General features: G+C 40.2%; 2 protein-coding genes across 4 annotated transcripts; one reads left to right on the plus strand and one right to left on the minus strand.

The window, feature by feature from the left end:
* Positions 1–388: 388 nt before the first annotated feature.
* ppig (peptidylprolyl isomerase G (cyclophilin G)) lies at positions 389–6,976 on the minus strand. Its single transcript, XM_084725180.1, has 12 exons — positions 6,916–6,976; positions 5,659–5,733; positions 5,461–5,568; positions 5,231–5,275; positions 5,055–5,142; positions 4,908–4,937; positions 4,654–4,793; positions 4,350–4,530; positions 4,078–4,263; positions 3,893–3,983; positions 3,230–3,369; positions 389–2,206 (listed from the first exon to the last, which is right to left on the minus strand). Exons 1-12 carry the CDS (start codon positions 6,974–6,976, stop codon positions 1,207–1,209), a joined length of 2,145 nt encoding a protein of 714 aa, XP_084581306.1. The 3' UTR covers positions 389–1,206.
* On the plus strand, positions 6,882–16,844 carry fastkd1 (FAST kinase domains 1). Of its 3 annotated transcripts, none has more exons than XM_084725178.1 (15): positions 6,882–7,005; positions 8,881–9,371; positions 9,467–9,535; positions 11,120–11,245; positions 11,336–11,734; positions 11,836–11,946; positions 12,795–12,926; positions 13,009–13,495; positions 13,876–13,990; positions 14,064–14,192; positions 14,310–14,441; positions 14,568–14,681; positions 16,033–16,177; positions 16,277–16,391; positions 16,513–16,844. In XM_084725178.1, exons 2-15 carry the CDS (start codon positions 9,037–9,039, stop codon positions 16,606–16,608), a joined length of 2,505 nt encoding a protein of 834 aa, XP_084581304.1. In that variant the 5' UTR covers positions 6,882–7,005; positions 8,881–9,036; the 3' UTR covers positions 16,609–16,844. The 3 variants fall into 3 exon arrangements, with proteins under 3 accessions (XP_084581304.1, XP_084581303.1, XP_084581305.1); XM_084725177.1 differs by lacking the exon at positions 6,882–7,005 and adding an exon at positions 8,422–8,753; XM_084725179.1 differs by lacking the exon at positions 6,882–7,005 and adding an exon at positions 8,422–8,753 and having other exon boundaries at positions 8,890–9,371.
* Positions 16,845–17,094: the final 250 nt, after the last annotated feature.

Raw genomic sequence — 17,094 nt, forward strand, 5'->3', positions numbered from 1 at the left:
AGACAGGAAAACTGCTTTCGTGTGAGCCAAATATCACTTTCTGGAAAACAACCAAACTCTGTAGGCAAGTCAGTAATTTCACCTCACAGAAGATAGGGGTTGCTGGTCTACAGCTGCCTCGATCTCTTCAGTTTGTTTGTGTTATTGTGTGACTTTGGTGTTTAAAAAGGCCAGTTCGGATTCACCACAAGTCACACAATAACACAAACTAACCGAGGCAACAGTAGATCAGTAGCAACTCCCTTGTTCTGCAAGATAAAATTACTTATTTTACCTGCAGAGTCTGGTGGCTCTGGAGAAAGCAATATTTTGCTCATACATCAGCAGTTTCCCATCAGAAAGGACTGTCTGACAGCAAGGTAAAAGGGTGAAAATATTCTAAATATAGTGCATCTCAGCCTGTCCACAGATTTGCTGGTGCTCCTCTCTGCTTCTCCAAACTGGGGACGTAATAATCGCCATCTCCTGTAGGTAAAACACTGACTATGGAGACAAGCCTGCTTCAAATAAATACAAACTATCCCTTTAATGGAGGACAAATCCACAACTTCCATTCAGTGCCAAAGTTAAGTCCACAGTTCAGCCAAAGGTCATGTGATGCTCACAGTTGCCAGCTCTCCCAATTTTTCCAGGAGACCCCTTTTTCACTTTTTCACTGCCCTCTCCCCCTTTCCTCCCAGGATCCTCACTCTTCTGTACTTCTCCCAATTTAAGAAAAATTTTCGCACCCTCGTTCCTTTTCATCATCAAAACCTGTTTCTGCAACTGCACTTTGTAAAATCTGATGCGTCAATTTTCTATGAGGGTCGCGGTCAAAAAATAAATGAATGAAAGAAAACTGATGAATATTAGTTAATGCCAGAGAGACAAATTATTCTGTATTTTTTTCCTGAGAATTAAAAGAAAAATTAAAAGTATTTAACATATAAATGCTGTTGCAATGTACTTATTTTGTTATTTTCATTCTTTAAAAAGAATGCAAGAAACAAAAGTCTCTGAAACTCAATTTCTTACAAGTGTATTAGTTCTTAACAGTGTTGAGGATTCGCTTTAACAGATTTTATATCACATTATCTTTGGCTGAACCTTGGCGTGGACTGAATGAGGAGTTCCACTGTAGATGGAAAGCTGGTGTTGCATACTACATGTGTAGTGGGTATGAAATTTGGACTTCCAAACTCCCCAATCTATTCCTCTGGGAATAGATCAGTCGCTGTCAGAGCTGGAGCTAGAGCTCGATTTATTCCTCTTGCTGTCGTTTCTGTCTTTGCCTTTCGTACTATCTGGCCTCGGTTTGGCCGGGCTCCTTCTGTCTTTGGATTTGGAGTTACTTTTCGCTCTGCTCCGCTTGGAATCTGGGCTCTTTTGACTCTTCCTTCTCTCGTCTCTATCGCTCTCGGAGCTGCTGCTACGTCTTCTCCTTTGGTTGGCAGCGTCTCTGTCTTTGTCCTTTCTATGAGAGGACCGATCTTTGCTGTGGTCTCGCTTATTACTCTTGCTCCTGGAGCGCCTGCTTCTGTGCGAGTCTCTAGGCTTTTTCCTGTCTGGACTTCTCGTTCGACGTTCCTTATCTCTGGATGTTCCTCGCCTCTTATTCGCCCTTTCACTGTCGTGTTGTCGTTCGTGACTCCTGCTACGCTCTCTGCCCCTCTCTTTGTCTTTTTCTCGTTTTTCTTCTTTGTCTTTTGATGCTGCACGTCTACTCCTGTCCCTGTTCCTGCTGCTAGACCTGTGCCCGTCTTTTGTTGTTGTTATTTCCTTGCTTTGTGACTTTGTCCTAGTTCTCTCACCATTTCTTCCTTTGGTGTCCTCTTTATGTTTTTTATCAGACTCGTGACCCTTATTTTTATCTTTACTGTGATCAGATTCTGACTCTTTTTCTTTCTTGCTAGCACTTCTGTCTTTGCTCCTCGAGCGGCCTCTTCTGTCGTCACTTCTGTGCTTGTGACCCTTCTCCCTGCTTTTTGACCTTCTCCTCTTTTCTCTGCTTTTGCTGCGACTTTGAGATGTATCTCTTTTCTTTGCTTTGTGTTTGCTTTGCTTCTCGTCCTTCTCAACAGTGTCCTCTTCTTTACTTTTAGATCTATGTGATCGACTTTTCTTGTCTTTTTTACCCTCATCAGCGTGTTCATGCTTTGAGTTGGAGGTACGTCTTTCTCTTCTTGGAGGTTTATCAGAATCTTCCTTGGCCTCATTCATGTCACCTCTGTGAAAACAGAGCAGAGTAAATATCAACTACAGAACATAACAACATCAGACAACTTATGGAACATTTTTTAAAACCTGCATTACAGTAAAGTGATGTCATTTTCTGAATTTCCCAGACTGTTGTATTATTTGCCTTTACACACAAAGGCCTTGTTCAGACTGCCAGCCCAAATCTGTTTTTTAGCATATCCAGATTGATTTTAGGAAGTCTGGATGGCAAAAACAAACAAAAAACACATAAAAAAGACACATTCAGAAGTGGTTTGAGACGTGACTCGAATCACACTGCTACAGATGTGTCTCAGTCCAGATGTTCTGGCCACTCAAATTGGATTTCAAAGTGTCTTTTGTGTCACTTGCAACATGACACACAACGTCAAATCCAGAGTGAAGGAAGTGCATCAGAGCTGCTGAGCAGAATCTACGTTGCTACTAGCAGAATTTGTCTGGAGGATGTACAGCAAGACTTTGACATAGTTCCATCTTTAATAGACTGATTATATTGTCTCAAGGGATTAAAGTAAAAAAATACATAGAAAAAAACAGAGGACTAATTCATTTATATGGTGCTGCTCAGGCAGTTAATACTTCTGAATCTCCTGCTTGAAGGCAGCAGGGTGAACAAGCAAATCCAATCTGACCACTTGCAAATAACAGTGTAGACAGTCTTTCCTACAATCTGATTTGAGAAACAAATGTGATTTGCCTAAGAATGAACAAGGCCTTTGTCATTATATTCACATTAGTGATCAAAAACCTCATTGTGTTAATATTCTGTAAAAGCACAACTAGTCATCCCAACAATATTGTCGCAATATTGAGGTATTAAACCTTAAATATTCTGATATTTGATTTTGTCTATATTGCTCAGACCTATCTACTTACATAATGCATATTCTCCAACTATTATATGACACTGATTAGTTGTGAAATATTAAAATATAATGATGCCATGTGGTCAGACAGCACGTCGCAAGAACTAGTTCTCGCCAGACTGAAAAGCAACTTTAGATTATCTTACCTGTCACCTTTAATCCAGCGCTCTCCAGTGACTGCCCTCATCCTCTGACGGTGCATCTCCTGCCGCCAGTGTGGAGGGGTATCACTGCGCCGAAAACGATCTCTGGACCTCGAACGAGAGCGTGACGGAGTCCGATACCGCTGCATGGGAGAAAATGTCAAACCACTTACTGACTGGAACTAACAAAACTGCAATTAAAGTATTTATAAATGATGAATTAAATTATCATCTGTGTCACTGCCTTAAAAAAGCAACTTGACAAACAACTCCCAATTCCAAAAAAGAACTGACGTTGTGTAAAATATAAATAAAACAGAATGCAGTAATTTGTAAATGAACTGTGATTAACAACAACTGTGTTACTGAGTCCATACAGTCATATTCTTGTTTCCCATGTTTCACAAAGACGTAAACTACAGCTGCAATGATTAGTCGCTGAATTGATTAGCTGTCAACTACAATTTGAGAGCTATTTTTATGATCAATTAATTCATTAATTGCACAGCATTAAATATGCTGTCTATGTACTGTTTTTAGTTGCGTATATGCCAGAGAGGATCTGCAAATGAGCACTTTTCACATTTTTTTGGAAACAGGGTTGTACTGACATCTCATTAGACACAATATAAAAAATGGACAATATTGCAGTTGCAGTGCTCCTACCCTTGGACCCCTGCCTTTTATCTTCCTCCCAGATCGTGTCATCACCAGTCTTCTGTGATATGCTGACTGAGAATTATATGTTGTTCCAGAACTGAGAAGAGAAAAAACAGAAGGCATGAAAATGAACAGACAACAGCATCGAGTTTCAATGTTTGACATAACAGCTGTTTGTCGAGCACACTAACCTCTCCCTTGGCCTTTCCTCTTTATTTCGTTGATCCTTTTCAGTCTCCTCTTTTGCCTTCTGGACCACCTGGGGGCTCCTCCTCATAAGAAATCGATTCTCTGGGATGGGGGGAATTTCTTCAGGACGTACTGTAGATGTAACCAACTCTTCTTGTTCCTTCTCTTCAGCACTTTCAGCCTCTGACCTACAGGAAAGCATTGTAGGTCAAAATCAAGGCACTAGGTACTGTTAACACAATAAAGAGTGAAAGTGTAAAAATAAATTAGGTACTTGTTCTTGTTCTTCTTCTTCTGTTTCTTTTTTAGCTTTTTCTTTTCCTTCTTCTTCTTCTTCTTAGACTCTTTCTCCGACTCTTCAGAATCAGAGGAGGATTCTGATGAGCTGTCGGAGTCACTGGAGCTGCTGCTGGAACTGGAGGAGGCTTGCTCTCTCTTTTTTCCATCTTTCTTTGCTGCAAACATTTAAGAGTCCATTAGAGGCACCACTTTATAACAGCAGCAGCAGGAAAAAAAATCACGGGTTTAAGCTTGAAACTAATTTTGAAAAGTACTGAAAATGCTTCACACAAACAAACCTTTTGATTTGGGGATGAGCTCTCCACAGTTCAGCACTTTCACATCAGCATACGGTCTGCTGTTAGGATCGGTTTTCTGGTTCTCCATGGTTTGAACAACCTCTTGGCCAGAAATGACATGACCAAAAACCACATGGACACTGAGAAAATACAGTGAGGTTGAGCTTTGGTTATGCTGATCCAAATCAAGACAAATACTATGAACCACGTGCACTAATGAGTCAGAATTTCAGATTCAATCAAGCAGCACTTACCCATCCAGATGTGGCGAGGGCTTTGTTGTTCTGAAGTGTCACAAAGGGGCATTCAAGAAAAAAAAGGCATATAATTATTTGTATGATTATACAATTTACTAATAATGCATCAAACCTATAATATATAAGAACAGATGTGGTGCTTACATGAAAAACTGTGATCCATTTGTATCTTTGCCCCTGTTGGCCATAGACAGCAGGTACTCCTTGTTGTGTTTAATAGCGAAGCTTTCATCTGGGGGAAAAGGATAAGATTGTACTGCCATCTTGAAGCCAACGTCCGTTTGGATAACAACTGACAGCTCTGCAAGTCGCCTCTTTACCTTCAAAAAAGCCTCCATAGATGGATTCGCCTCCTCTTCCGTTACCTACAATGTCAGAGAACAAATAAACCATAAGAAAGGGGGCTGCTACAGGAAGAACTTCTGTCGATTGCTGGTTATTCAGATAAATTACACTTTGCTGGTGTCATTGCCATGACAAAAGGCCATATTTGGACTTACGCCATGCGTGTTCTCAGCTATGTCACAACTTTCAACCTTAGTTAACTCACCTTCACTGAAGTCTCCTCCTTGAATCATGAAGTCTTTGACGATTCGATGGAACAGACATCCTTTGTAGTGCAGGGGTTTCTGAGTTCCTTTGCCGATGCCTTTCTCACCTGAATGAAACCACAGTACTTATTATTAAAACTGTGTCGAGATTTCTAAAGCTTTCTGGCATATTGTTGTGGAGAATATACATTAATCACCTGTGCAGAGGCATCTGAAGTTTTCACAAGTTTTGGGACAGATGTCTGAAAACAGTTCCACCACAACTCTGCCGACTGTGAAGAAAGAGTGTTGTTACTTTGTTAGTTTTGTTTATCATGATGAGAAATCACCTTCAGATGCCAGTTCATTAGGAACATCCAGCTCTAACTAATACAACATCCTTGCAAGACATCCTAATGAAAGTTAAGAGAGCTGTTGACGCAGCTTCATAGTAATTTTGCAATTTGTCATGTTGATGAGTCATAATGCATCAAATTGAGAGGTGCTTCTAATATTCCACCCACCCCGTTTATATCTAGGGATATTCCGATATTCAGTCTTGGTCATATATTGGCCAAAATCACTGGCTCAGGAGGGAAAAAATAATAATCTAATACGAGCCATTATCCTAAAGTATCACATAAATGTGTGAAGTAATATGCTGTAGAGACAGATCTGTCATGAAGACACAGATGAGCAGCATGTATCACATGAACAGTAGTAACAGAACGCGAGTGAGACCTGTCAGCAGTGCAGTCATCATGTCAGCTGTGCTGGTAGTTTAAGCCCGGGAAGAAAAAAAGCAAAACAGCTGAGTGCAATTTATGCAATGTATTTAAATTTAATTTTGAAATTCTGAATGGTGCTGACTAATTAAAAATGCTGCAAAAAGTTCTGAATAAAAAAGACCAGCAGTGCTGCATAAGTGAATCTTGTTGTGGATTGTGTATTTCTTCCTTCATGGGAGTAGAATATTAGTTGAGTAGAACAGTTTGAAGATGATGTTTTTTGGATGACTAAGTTGGTATTAGTATCGACAGATACTCATGGTTGCAGTATTGGATATAAAAAAGTGTCATTGAATAACTGAACTGTATGTAAAAGAAAAAAATCAGCCATTATTTTTACAGATATTTCAATAAGAGGATTTTAGAGGGCATTACTGAATCATTTTCACTGAAAAATAAAAATGATCCGATTTCTGCTGGGGTCTATATCAAACAAGCATGCTCCCTTACATCTGGAGAATGTGAATGTGTAGCACCACAATGCATCATTTATAATCTTATGTTGTGACAATATTCTTTCAGAAAAATGTTAAGCTCCATCTGACTTGGCCTATCTATACTAATGACGGTAGACTAAACCTTACAATTCCCCGTATACTATGAACTCTGCAATTGTCTGATAAACTGACCACTGAGTGAACATGTCAGTCAGCGGCCAGAAAAGGTGGGGTGTCTTTTATTTCTTACCGAGCACATTGCTGATGCCAATATCAAAGAAGCACCGAGTCCGCTGAGGTTTGATCCCCATGATCACCTCTACTGATCAAACACCTGAAGGTGAGAGACACAGAAAACACAAATGTAAATTAAATCTTTGCTATTGATAAGTTAACAATAGGATGTCAATAATCAAACTAGACAGACTAACAAGCTAAAATAAGTTGTCCTGCACACTCACCACCGGTCTGACCAGTTGAATGAACTGTTTGAAAGCCACTAATAACCGTAAGGCGAAAAATAAATCATGAATGTGTTTACTCTGAATGATTCCTGATCACTTACAAAAAATCAAATAAACAACATGACCGCTGCAGCTGGACTATAGTCAAAATCAGGCTAAAGTTAGCTAACACTCGTTTGTTTTTGACTCGGAAGCTAGCATTAGCTAGCTAACTAGCAACGCGATTCATGTCTCGTTTGACCCGTGGAACAGACTGCAATTATAAATTTTGCGTTTAACAATCAAAAATGCCACAGCGAACACACTTCTCAATGTGGACTCTATCGTTATGTTTTAGTGCAAGCACACGGTAACCCTTGGTATCTAAATAACGTCAGGCCTGGTGTTAGCATTAGCGACTCCATGTAGCCTCAGACGGACAACATGCAGAGGGCTTCTTCCAAATTTCGTTAAATATTAAATTTTCACATGTTAACTATACACAAATATCGCTAAGACGTGGTTATTGCAAAATCACATCACCTGTAAACTCAATGGTATCACTCCATACAGCGAGCAGTTCGCACAAACGACGAAAATTAAGTTTCATTCAGTGTTGGACTAACTGTTTTCCAAAGATGGCGCGGCAGGGACGTCAATGTATTTCGAGAACCGTGCGTCAGTCAACGCAGCGGGGCGCGTAGCTGAGTTACCATGGGAACGACGTGCCCTGAATTTTATCTGTCAGGTGCAACCGTCTCTGTTGGAGCCCAAAGATGGGTCACAGGGGTTTTTATTTGTGCCCCCAAAATAAAGAAAAGACTACGAAGGACACTGGCTCCATGTATGGCTTTTCGCATTTTTAGCAAACTTCATGGCCAGTGTAGGTTCTCCTACACACCTGGAAGGGAAGGGTGACACAGCTGTTTGCAGTCTGCAAGCTCACTACTAAATGCAACTAAACCGTCCACGCTGGTCCTTTGTGGTCCTACTAATGGCGTGTTCTATTTAAACTGGGAAGTCAGATTTTTTTTTTTTTCCTGTTGGAAATAGTTGGAAATCAAATGCCACCTGAAATCGAAATTCCGACTTTAACAAACCCCTGACCATGAAAAAAAATCCTATATGGCAGTCCTTATTTTCAGGCAATTAAACACATACAATACACATGTATACACATACAAATACCATTAAAAACATACTTCTGAATAATATATTCAGTTTCTGCCATATCCTGCCGATCAATGGCCCATGTGCCGAGCAGCTGCCTGTAAGCCAAAACCCCGGGTTCTAAAATAGCACAACATCCATTATGTCACTGGCTACGGAAGTAAAACATTATAGCACACATGCTGGCTAATTTTGACTTTGAATGAGCAATTTTAATGTCACTTTGATATTTGTGTTCGCTTCATATCGTTTGAATCTCTATAATCTGCAGAAATCTATCTGAGAATCCAGCTAGCAGAGGTAATCTGAGGGTGTCACTGATTTTAGATGATTGTTTCTACATCCACGTGAATACCGCGTTAGCAAACTGAACTTAGCCACTGATAGCTTACTTCAGTGTGGTGGTGCACTAAAGGAAAGTCATATGAAAACTCTGACTGGAGATGTTTGCGAGATGAAGTCCTCTGAAAGTGAGGTCAGTTTGTGTTTCGCTGAGCTTACTTCACTGTCATGCAAGGTTTTTTTGTGTGTATATAACTAAACTTACATGATTTAAGGTAGTGTAATACAGGTGAAAATCATGTGTGTTCATTTTTCTTCAGGTGACACAGGTCCCTAAAGGAGCACCTAACATCTCCTGCCTGCAGACCGTAGTTTTGTGGATGTGATCATAGCTGGCTGATTTTGACGTGGACGATGGACAGACACTGTGTCGGTACAATGAACGCGCTTGTGCACACTTAATTTAAGCTGCGGTGATGTTTCGTCTCCGGTGTGTGAACTCCTGTCTCCGGAGGCTCCTTCACGGGGGGCCAGTGAACAGAGACCAGGTTCTGGAGCAGCTGCGGGTTTGCTCTGCTGAAGACCAGGTGCTTGACGTGGTGGGAAAGAACAAGGCCAAGCTCACGGTGCATCACGTGAGCCAGGCCGTGGGGATGCTGTGGCAGTTTCAGAAAGAGAAACCGCAAATCCTGCGGACCGTGGAGCTCATCAAGGGCCACCCGCAGTTCTTGACTCTGCGGGTTCTGGCAGAGAACAAAATTGCTCTTATGGATGATCCTACGTTGGTCGACATGCTTTACACTTTCCTCAGGTGCATTAAGATAAAGATAATCAATTTAAGTACCACATATTTGAATTATAAGACAGTGATAATAATACACTGTTTTTTAATTGTTCATCTTTAAGGTTGAACGTGGATCCACACGACTCTCTTGTTCAGCAGTTGGTTTCAGAAGCATGGCTCAGAATAGACAGGTATGACTTAAGTTGAATGTTTTGTTGATGGTACCATGCACGCACGTTATTATCATGTGATCAGTCAGGCGTGCATGTGTAAGCTTGTCCGCTGCTAATCTCGGATACTACTGGACCCATCAGTCTAATATTTGTTGTGCATATTTATGAATATATGCTCAAAGACCTCTCATGGTTGTAGTGATTCACAATTTTTGCAAAACCTTGACAAATATATACAAAATATATTTATAATCTATTCTGCCTGACTGTTGACTGTTGACTACTTACATACAGGATACAAAGATTTCTAGTTTTATTATATAATACATAAACCATACAGAGCAACCCCTTTAAAAGGATAACGCGTTTAATAAAGTAAACTTGTATCTGATGAAAAAAGGGAGGCATGAGAAAATATTTGCAGAACAGAACCTAGAGCGTAACAAATAAGTAAATCTAAAGAAATAGATAAAAGAAATAAAAAATATGTATATATTTTTACAATAGTACACAATAAGATGGAGGACAAGAGGGTTTAATATGAGTCAAACTTATGTCTAAGCCCTTAATGTTGGTTTCCCAGTTGTTCCATTTCAACATGTAAAGGTCTACTTTGTTCATAAGTCTGAATGTCAGGTTTTCCAGTGCTGCCAGATAACCAAGCTGATTAAACCAAGAAATGACAAAATGAATGTAATTGTAATCTGCTACTCTTAACTTAAGAAAAAAGTTATTAAATTACAGTTACTAATCAAAATGTTGGTAATTACAAAGTGATGGTGTCCAAATATTATGTTTGGGTTACCTAGTGGAAATTTGCACACTACTGAGTGCAGTCCTCTAGTTGTAGTTTGTTTTTAGTTAATGAGATGTAGTGCAGCAATTTACAATTATTTTTTATCACTGATTCATCTGCTGATTATTTTCATATGTCCAAAACTGTTAGACATCATTTATTATCATAAATGACAAAGTAAAACAGCAGATCCTCACATTTAAGAAGCTGGAACCAGCAAATGTTTGACATTTTTGCTCAAAAATGACTGAAGTGATTAATGAGTTATCAGAATAGTGGCAACATTTTTTTTAGCAATCTGGCAATTATTTACTCAGTTAGTGAAGTCATTTTTTAAGACTATAAAATGCCAAAATAAATATTGGGTGACATCCTAAACTGTCTTGTTCCAACCAACAGTCCAAAACCCGAAAATATTAAAGGTCAGGTCAGCAATTCTGGAGAGAGATAGATGATTGTCGTGTCTCATTCGCAGGTCATCAAACATCAACTCTTTGGGTTTGTTGTTGAGAGACTCAACAAAACAATGAGATTCAACAATCAACCCAAACCAAAGCGTTGGTATTTGACAACCCATGAATGTGACTGACCAATTATCTTTCTACAGATTTTCTTACTCCATCTTTAAATATACAACGATATAAAACAGAGAAAAGCAGCAGACCTCTGCCTGTGAGAAGCTGAAATCAGCAAATGTTTGGCATTTTTGCTTGATAAATTCCAATAAGCCAAATTAATATCAACATTTTCTGTCACTTGTTGTGATTGTATAATTTTTTTGAGCACTAATGAGACAATTTTTGCAGAATTCCAATGGCTTCGCTATCCAAGTTTGCCATCTGTTTAAGTGATCAGCACCTTCAGAACAGTCCTCTGATGGGCCACATCACCAGTATTGTGGGTGAGAGGTTGTCGTCCATCGATGATGCCAGGTTGGTTGGTCATGAGACACATATCAACAAATACCTTCAAATAGAAGTACCTCATATCGTGTATTTAATCTCCGTCCATATTTTTTCCAGGATCCTAACCACACTGATGATCAGCGTGTCGTCCCTGGTGTCTCCCCGGCTTCGGGACGCCCTCATCCACAGGGCAGACCAGCTCCTGGACACCATGGACTCCTCAAATTACAACAACCTGCGGAGAGTGGTGCAGTTCCTGCGCAACATCAAGCACAGTCACCGGCCTCTGCTGGAGAAGTGCAACGAGATCCTCCTGCACAACATTCCCCAGCTGGACCCAGAAAACATCAGCATCATCATGGGGCTGTATCAGTCCCTGCAGTTCAACAACTGTGACTTCAGACTGGCCGTCAAACAGAGGCTGACAGAACTGGTGGATACAAGCACCGATCCTTTCTCCTTCACTAAGCTGTTTGTGGCTCTGGCTCCGATGGCCAGTCAGGAGATCAGAGAACGGTTTGTATCGTCATCACAGGAGTGACCCATGAGAGGAAATCTAACTTTTTACGCCAGTTCTCAAGTCTCACGGGTCTCTAACGTGTTTTCATCCCTCGCAGGTTGGAGAACACCGCCCTGCTGGTGGCGGATGAGCTGAATGCACAGCAGGCTCTGGCTGTAGCTGAAGCTCTAGAGGAGATTCAGAGCAGGAATCTTAGCTTACTGAACAAGTGAGTTCAAACCAAGCACTTTTCATGTGGACGTTGAGTCAGAGTTGATGGTAAATGTGAAGCAATATGTTTCTCAGTTTGTGCTACACAGACAAAGAAAGCTGAGTTCTCTTGCAGGGGTTGTGCTGTACAATTAATCACAGTATTATCAAAATCACAATGTGGCCAAGTGCAGTAACCAAATTGCAGAACCAGAACCAAATCGCACTTTTTTTAAAAAAAAAAAGGAAAAATATGTGAGAAAGTAGCGTTTGAATGATGTTCTGTAGTGCTGCATAGATGCCCTGGCATAAAAATCTTGTTCTCCAGATGAAAAAAAAAACATGTTTCTTTGGTACAGGCCACAACAAATGTCACATCATCATGATTTTAATATACATTTTGTAAAAATTCAGTAAAAATGAAAATTGTAATGCAAAAATGGTAATTTCCACAAATTGTAGTCACAGTTTGAGTCAAAATAATTGCAATATGACATTTTTACCAGATCTTGTAGCTTTAGTTTTAACTAAGAAAGTTAAAAAAGTAATAATACTGAAGGAAACATCTGTTAATTGTTTTAAAATGAACATTAAGTATACCACAAGTACTGAAGTATGCTTCATTTATTCAAACATGCATTCTTCTTTGTGTTACATATTTGTTTCATACACATGAGGGCAAATTGCTAATGGTGGTCATTGGTTTATATTTATTGGGTCAAATGCATTTTGGATTATAGATCTGCCAAGTGCACAATGCCCATGTATTAATGAGTCTATACATAGCTTTTTTTTAGTTTTTCAGGAGAGATGCTCCATGCCTTTAAATATTTTGTGAAATGTAATAATTAACAAATTATTTTCCAGAATTGCATCTGTAATCCGAAGGAACCTTCATGTCTACAAGCCAGTGGAGGTGGCCAGAATCACCCAAGCCCTTTTTCTGTTGCAGTACCAGAACCCCGAACTCTTCACTAAACTAAGGATCATTCTGGTCAAGTAAGTCTTTATTTGAGGTACAAGTCAACTATGCATCACACTTTTAATAAAACATAAACTGATACGACACTCTATCTTGCAGCTTTTTGCAGCGCAGCGTCTTCCCCTACGAGGTGACCATGTTGACTCGTGTTCTGTCCACGCTGCCCTGCCCGCGGCTGGACGAGAGCGTGATCTCACGGGTGGACGCGGTGGTGGCCCAGTGCAATCTCAACGACCTCAACACCATTTCTTTCGCCGTGGCCAAGTGGGTGCGTAACGACCCCTCCTACCGCCACAACACTCCCAGCAAGTACGTCCGTCTGCTGCAGACGCTGAACCGCTGCGGACACGAGAGGCTGCAGACGGCCGACCGGCTGGACTTGGTGCTGGAGGAGCTCAAGTACATTTCGGGAGAGTGGTTTGAGGAGATGCTGGTCGAGGAGACGATGGTCACTCTGCAGAGGATGATGGACCAAATAAACTGGACCAACGTGCCGGAGTTGGCCCTCTTCTTAACCAGGATAAATCACCTCTGCCCTCCCCTGATGGAACGCATCGCCAGTGTGGCCATTAAAGACATCGACAAGGTGCTCTAAGAGACATCGCATCATGTTAAACAGATAGTTTGGATTAGTTGAAATGGGGTTTTATGAACCACTTATTGATAGTCAGCGTATTACCAACAGTAGATAACCATCAGCATGCCCCCAGTTTGGAGAAGCAGAGTCAGACAGCTTTTTCTGTCACAAAATAGCCGTTAAATAATCCAATTGTCTTGTGATGGATGAATGAAGCTTTATGAAGCTCTGGGGATATCTTTCTATTTGGACCCAAAAAAAGATTTGAAGCTTCGGGGCTTCAAACTCAACAAACGCAGTGACATCTGTGACATCACCTCCCTGATATGAATAGTTTTAGTATATACATTTAAACATAAATTTTTTTCTTTTCCTGTATCATTTTAAAGATTCACTACTCTGCGACGTATGCCACCCTGCTGCCCTTCTCCGTCCTGAATTATGATCCTGTACAAGCAGAAGAGTTGTATGATGTCTGTATTCAGCGCATCACTCCTCATATCAGTAAGTGAATCAGGTTACATGGTTTTCTTTTTCATTTTAAACTTGGACAAACACCTTTTCTGTGTGTTCGTAGGCTCCTTTGACCCGCATCTGCTCGTTCTCCTGGCCTACTCTTTGGCTGTGGCTGACTGTTTCCCCGAGGAACTCGTCAGAGAAATCTTCAGTATCGACTTTCTGGGAAAACTGGATGCCCAACTGGAAAGTATGTCCCCACTTTGCTAATAATTTTCTTTCATTTATAGTTACATTTACAGTTATATCCATCAGTAGTGAAGTTCATACTTGTTCAAGAGGACTAATATATCCATACTTCTTGTAGCCCTGCCTGATGCCCTCAACATGCGGACCAGACTGCGACTCATGGAGCTCAATCGCGCCGTGTGTCTCGAGTGTCCTGAGTTTCAGGTGCCGTGGTTTCATGAGCGCTACTGCCAGCAGCTGCAAAAGAAAGGTAAACAGATGCACAGAGACAGACGCACTGTTTTTTTTGGTTTATCTTGGTTTTCAAAGTAGGAATTTAAATAAACCTATAATTTATTTGAATTAAATTTCATTTTCCTGTCAAAATGTTTTTCAGGGACCGGCTCTGTCAGTCCTGCACAACAGCAAATCCACAGAATGCTGGGCGAAGTTCTTGATGGTCTCAACCGTGTTCGAGTTACTGTTGTCACTCCGTATTTTTACACCGTAGGTGAGTAATGATGCGTGATTTACTGTTCAGTATTGAAACTGATTTGATATTTTATCACATCTTTTCTGACAGTTTCCTCCTGCTTTGCCCCAAAACAAGATAATAAACACATATTGATCAGAGTGATAACAAAGTATAAACAGTGCATAAATCGATATCCCTGTCGCAGGTTTGGATTAGTCTCTTTCAGAGGCTCAGTTTTAAAGCTGAAGTGAGGATACAGGTGTCATATGAAAGTAGGAGGCTTAAGGAGTCCATTGGTACCAACTATGTTATGCTAGTCAGGAAGTTAAATAACTCTACAAAGTTTGGTCAGAGTTTTGCAAGGATGAAACTGCTCTGGTCATTTCCAAATGGGTCCCTTGATGTCTCACTTCAAGATATCTGAATGAAAATTAATTGTCATGAGGACCCAGACGTCTCCCATTGAGACACACTTTATACTAATGCCGTGTAATTTTGGACAAAAACCATGCAGTTATTAAATGTGTTTTTTTTTCCACCTAGTCTATCTCAGTATTTCTGCATACTGGGATCCCTAGACAGTATTGGAACTGCACCTCCTGCAAAGCTGTGTGATGATGTCAGTCCCCATAGTAGCCATTTTATTGCAGTGAGGCCATTTTATGAAACTCAGCCTCGTGCATAAAATGATCTTGGATAATTACAGCCTCATGAAACTAGAGACCTGAAGGATTCAGAGGATGGGTGGTTTTCCCCAGATATATTAATAATAAAGGGATCTCTGAGCAATTCCCAGAAAAAAAGTGCTCAAGTGAAAAATGTAATTCTTCCAGAAATCTCCAAAATGTCACAGCATGGATTTTTCGGTGGTGTTCCTCGAGGTCTTGGAGTCTCAATGTGGTATTTTGGACATTTTTTATCAATTGTTATATGGTCAAAAATGTTTATTTTTTCCACCAAATCTGTATAATAAACGTTATTAACCCATAAAACGCTGCAACAACTTATAAAACAAGAGAGCATGGGAAAGGCCGTCATATTCTTCTATCATAATGTCCCAGTTTCAACATTTGAATAGGTATCTGAAGAAAACCAATGTTTATTATAGACTTATGACTAGACAGTGCTACACTGCATCTCAAATTAATCTTCAGCTTCCATATGATGTATATCATTCTATGTGGCCTATACTGTTGACCTGCTATTTCCCTCTAAAGACTCCTGACTCCCCTAAAAAAAGACAAAAATGGGTATATCGTAGGGAGGAATGGAGTGAAAGACAAAACAAAGGCAGGCTTGAATTTGTCCATCGTTTGGGCTTCAGCAGAAGTAAATGGGAAACACTTGTAGGACAGAAGTATAACGTGACCATGTCTTGTCTTTTCAGATTTTGAATGCATACTGGACAAACACCTGCAGCCGCTGCCGTACAGCGAGCCGAGCACGCTGCAGATCTCAGACAGAGGAAAGGTCCACTGGGGGACAAACTCAGGAGAAAACATCAGGGATGAGCTGCCGCCTGGAGCTCAGCGGTAAGGGATCCATATCAGAAAACAGCCTGAACACTAAGGACGGATAATTCGACCACTCAGAATGATTGATGTTCCGTTCTGTTTTTACGCGTCTCTCAGAGTCGCTGTGGACTTTCTGGATTCGAAGGCCTTCTGTAAGAATTCCCACCACATGAAAGGTGAAGCCCTGATGAGAAAAAGACACCTTGAAATTCTGGGATACCGTGTGGTTCAGGTGAGAAGACATCATGTAAAGATTTCATGTGGTGTTGTACATCTCTTACACTTAATTATATTGCATGTCAGTGACTTAGCAAAGGAAACCCAGACAATGAAATAATTTGTTTTTTTCACAGATCCCTCACTTTGAATGGAACTCTATGGAGCTCTCCACACGGGACGCCTGGAAGGAATATTTGAAGAAGAAAATATTCAGAGACCTTTCTTCTTGAAGGACTTATTTATTGAACAATTAAAGCAATGTTACAGTCGACACTGAGCTTTGAGTTTGGTTTTGAAAACTTTCAGACTGAATGATTGAACAGAGTTTAAAAAACTGTTGATAAATGCCAAGTGCTTCTTATTTCTAGTTGCTGAGCATCAAGTTAAAATGAATCTACCTCATTCATGCTGAGAGTGAGATTGTATATTATGTGCTTTTGTATTAAAATCAATATTTTAAAGAAAATGTAAAGCTTCAGTTTCTCTTTTATATATAACATTAATGGAGTGTTGCTCAACTAACTGGATTCATTTATGTGTTTCAGATAATTTATTACAACTAAACATTAAGGGAATGAAAATTTAGGCTTTTATATTATGTGTTTTTCTTGTTAATCACATGCTGTTGTGAACAGTGGTGGAATGTAACTAAGTACTCAAGTACTGTACCTGCATACAAGTGCAAGGTACTTGTACTTTGTTTGTGTACAGTATAT

This window comes from Lutjanus erythropterus, chromosome 8 (genome assembly GCF_056507025.1).
Source record: "Lutjanus erythropterus isolate fLutEry1 chromosome 8, fLutEry1.hap2, whole genome shotgun sequence".
Lineage (NCBI taxonomy): Eukaryota > Metazoa > Chordata > Actinopteri > Lutjaniformes > Lutjanidae > Lutjanus > Lutjanus erythropterus.